This window comes from Leguminivora glycinivorella, chromosome 22, assembly GCF_023078275.1.
Source record: "Leguminivora glycinivorella isolate SPB_JAAS2020 chromosome 22, LegGlyc_1.1, whole genome shotgun sequence".
NCBI classification, from domain to species: Eukaryota; Metazoa; Arthropoda; class Insecta; order Lepidoptera; family Tortricidae; genus Leguminivora; species Leguminivora glycinivorella.
The window spans coordinates 13,913,722-13,918,009 of NC_062992.1; the positions used below are offsets into that span (position 1 = coordinate 13,913,722).

The 4,288-nt window shown below is 40.0% G+C and overlaps 1 protein-coding gene across 1 annotated transcript; it reads right to left on the reverse strand.

The window, feature by feature from the left end:
• Positions 1-1,647: 1,647 nt before the first annotated feature.
• On the reverse strand, positions 1,648-2,787 carry LOC125238119. Its single transcript, XM_048145407.1, has one exon. It carries the CDS (start codon positions 2,785-2,787, stop codon positions 1,648-1,650), a length of 1,140 nt encoding a protein of 379 aa, XP_048001364.1.
• Between the last annotated feature and the right edge of the window lie 1,501 nt (positions 2,788-4,288).

Consider the following 4,288-nt stretch of genomic DNA (forward strand, 5'->3'; position numbering starts at 1 on the left):
TCTTGTACATGTTAAATGTATGGCTTTTTGGCTGCAAATATGTGTGACACTTAAGTGATTATTTGTTTGCATTATTATGCAAACATTATTATTGTTGGAGTATTCTCCAACACATTCGTGATTTTATCAGATTTAAATAATCAAAAGTGTAAATTAAAACTCACACAAAATTTCAAAGTTACATTGCGTTTACTAAGCTTTCAAAGCACTCTATCTTATTTCATACACAGTAAAGCCTATAATACCTTAAAATTCTGGTAATAAACATTTTGGCCTTTATAAAGGACTTAGGGACTCAAGAGGATGTGTCGATTTTTGCCACTCGGTTTTAAACCTCAAATACAATACAATTCTTTATTGCACACCTCACATAGTTTACAAGTAATACACAAGAACCAAAACAAATTAAACAGAGGTAACAACAGGCGATCTTATCGCTTAAGAGCGATCTCTTCCAGACAACCTTTGGGTACTGGAGTTAATATAATCAGAATATATGGTAGGTGGCTCTAAGAAATATGAGAAATAGAATTTAAATACAACCAAACAACACAAAACACTCATTCAAATAGACATACATAAATAAGTATAACCATAAACATACATAAACATACACACATAAATACACATATAAAAAGGTTTATATTCATAAAGAAACAAACAACAGTGTCATTCATAAAATCTAAGGAACGGAAAGATAGTATTCTTTAAGGTTTGATTTAAAAGAGGCAATAGATTGAGAACGTCTTAACTCAACAGGGAGAGAGTTCCACAGTCGAATAGCTTGGAAAGTAAATGAACGATTATAAAATTTGGAAGATGAAGATGGCACAGATAGAAGGAAATTTTGATAGGATCTAATTGAATTAAGATAAGAGAAACGCTCCTTGAGATAACGGGGAGTTGCTGGATTAAAAAGTATAGAATAAAGATGAGAAATTATGTGAGAATTCAGAATCCTCAAATGCAATACACTAAGTTATTATTTTCCTTTAAGTACATCGATTGTTTTTCGTATTTGAAATTTCAGCATAAAGAGGGTGACAACTTATAATTTTACCGAAACTCGAGAACTTTTGACTTAACGAAGTTTTCTTCGAAACTTCGTAACTTTCCTTTCGTTCCGTTCGTTTCCTTATTATTCTGAAGTTACGTTTCGTTCGGTTTACAATCATGAATTTTAATGACTTGAATATAAAATATTAAAAAAATATTTGAATGTTTTGTTCCGGAAAAAAACTTGGCATAAAATCCGACGTTTATGGTTACTTTTATGTTTCGAAATTCATAAAATATAAAAGTTGACGAAGAACAAACATACCTACTCAATTTAGTAGACATGGGATCAATAGGTACAAGCGAGGGTTCAACGAAAGGTGTTTTTGAAAAGTAAGTAAGTACATAATTATACTCGTATCGCTTTTTGTTAGACTATAAGACAGCCGGGCAAAATGTTGGGACCATTTTTAGGGTTCATAATCATAATCATAATAATAATCATAATATTTTATTTATAAAACCAATTTACACGTCAAAAATAAATAATTCGTAGTAATTAACTACAATATAATATATGAATAATTATTACAAACAATTGCTTTAAGTCGTTCATTCCAAATTACAATGTTAGAGGTATTTTTACATGTGTTATGCCTTATACGCTATAAACTCGTTATAGCTATAAAATGATTGCTCAATAAGCCATTGCTTTAGGCGGAATTTAAAACTGCTCAAGCTTGGAGCATCGATAATATTTTTAGGCAACTTATTATAGACGGTGGGACCCATGACATGAGTGAGTTTAGACGACTTGGTCAACTTTCGGCCTACACCTATAATCTTATCAGCGTTTCTCGTTTCATATGAGTTTAACATTCCAAATGTTTTGAATGACGCCAGGTTTGCTCTCATGTATAAAGCCACGCGCAGAATGACTATTGCTGGCAGTGTCAATATACCTAGCTTGATAAAAAGCGGCTTCGCGTGGGTATCATGGGGCACTCCAGCAATTATTCTCACTGCGCGCTTCTGTAGGCGGAACGCCCGCTCCCAGTCCGCACAACGACCCCAGAGCTCGGCCCCATACTGCAGCAGTGAGTGCACCGTGGCGAAGTAGCAGGTGCGCGTTGCCTCTGCAGACACCGTCCTCGCGACGCGGCCCAGTGCATAGCACGCGCTCCCCAGTTTTCCACACAGCTTATCCACGTGCTGATTCCAAGCCAGGCATGTGTCCATCTCGAACCCTAAAAAGTTTGTACTGGTGGTCTGTTCAAGTACCTCATTACCTACCTTGACAGTGAGCGGTCTTGTGGTACGACCAGCAAGATTGAAGACAAGGTAATGAGTTTTCTTAAGGTTCAAAGATAGCCCGTTCACATCAAACCACTCAGCCAACTGTGCTGTAGTCTGGTTCAGTTTTTGCTCGATGCTTTCAACTGTCGGCACCGTGACAATTGCGGCGACGTCGTCAGCATACATCAGCACCTCGGCCGTATCTATGGACTCAGGCAGATCATTCAAGAGGAGAGAAAACAGCAGGTTGGAGACCGACGAGCCCTGTGCTACGCCCATCGAAGCTTCAAGAGGGTCCGACTTCACTCTGCCTCCATCACCTACGACTATCTGACTTCTGTCGCGCAGCATACTCTCGAACAGTGATAGCGGCGAGCCATTTATCCCATAATAGCGCAGTTTCTCAGTAATCACGCCATGATCTGCGACATCAAAAGCCTTCGAGAGGTCGCAGCACAAGACCGCGACCTGCTGCTTTCTCTCCTTCGCGTCCATGACACGTTTTAACAGCTCACGAGTCAAAGATGTCGTTGACTGGCCCTCTCTATATGCGAACTGCTTATCTGACAGGGCACCTGTAACGGCTAAAAAGGTCGAAAGGCGACTGCTGAGACCCCTCTCCAGAACCTTCGCTATTGCTGGGATTATTGAGACGGGTCTATAGGAGTCCATGTCCGCCCTTTTCCCTTTACCTTTAAAAAGTGGCGCGACCTTGCTGATTTTAAGCGGAGAGGGATACTGACCTTCGTAAATGCACATGTTAAATAGCTTCATCAAGCACACCGCAAGAGACCCTGGGGCCATTCTCAATAGCAACATGTTGACGCCATACACATCCTTGGATGGTTTAGGCGGAATCCGTGACGTTATTATTTGAAGCACCTCGTCATAGGTAAACGCAGTTAGTAACAGAGAACGGTCCGCGGCCGGGCGCGCAGCGCGGAGCTTGCCCAGGGCGCGCGCGACGTCAGCGCGGGGCGCGCCGCACGCTGCTGCAGCACCTAGGAACCCTATGTTAAGGGCATTCACCGCGTCTTTCTTTGTCGAAAATTTTGTTCCATCCTTATTCAATATCACGTCGGTAACGTCAAGTGTCGAGCTATTATACTTACCCCGTTCTTTGTTTACTACATTCCACAAAGCCTTGGATTTGTTTTTATTCATAGCAATAAAATTATTATAGTAAGTCGATTTTGCACGCAGTATTAACCTATCGTAATGAATTTTCATGTCAAGTATTAATTCCATAATCATATTATCATTTGAATATCTATCACTTAATTTTAAGATGTCAAATAATAGCGATTTGTACATTTTGACGTCCTCAGTAATCCAAGAACAATCCTGCGTCTTACGTAAATTGACTTTTTTAAGCGGAAAACAGATATCGTATTTATTAATTATTATGTTTATTATAGAATTTGTCAGACTGGTTGCATTTGAGTTTTTTGAAGTATATTGTCCCAATCAACACTGTCGATGGCCGCGGTAAAATTAGCTTGATTATTCAATGAGAAGCTCCTAGCGAAGGTAGGGTTACTTTGCGATTCGCTTTTGTTTCTCACTCGCACCTTGGCTAGGACGGCAAAGTGGTCACTCAAGTTTGTGACGACTGGAGAAACACTCACGGACCCCGTACCTAAATTAGAATATAGGTGGTCTAGACAAGTTGACGTAGTTTTAGTAACACGAGTAGGAAAGTCAACTTCATTCACCATGCCATGGGTAGCCAACATATCTAACCATCCTTTCTGATCCGCGTTCTTATCACCTAAACAATTTATATTAATATCACCCACAATCATGCAGCTTACGTTTAAGTCAGTCACTTTATCGAGTAGCCGGCCAAAACAATCAAGAAAGTCACCTACGCTTACTAAGTTAGTTCCGTAGTCAACTAGGAACCCTTATAGTTTCGCCATGTCTGTCTGTCCGTCCGTCCGTCCGTCCGTCCGTCCGCGGATAATCTCAATAACCGTAAGCACTAGAAAGCTGA

What these genes read in the sequence shown, in the direction of transcription:
- LOC125238119 (XM_048145407.1), bottom strand. Translation starts at nt 2,787, where the DNA reads ATGGACGCGAAGGAGAGAAAGCAGCAGGTCGCGGTCTTGTGCTGCGAC.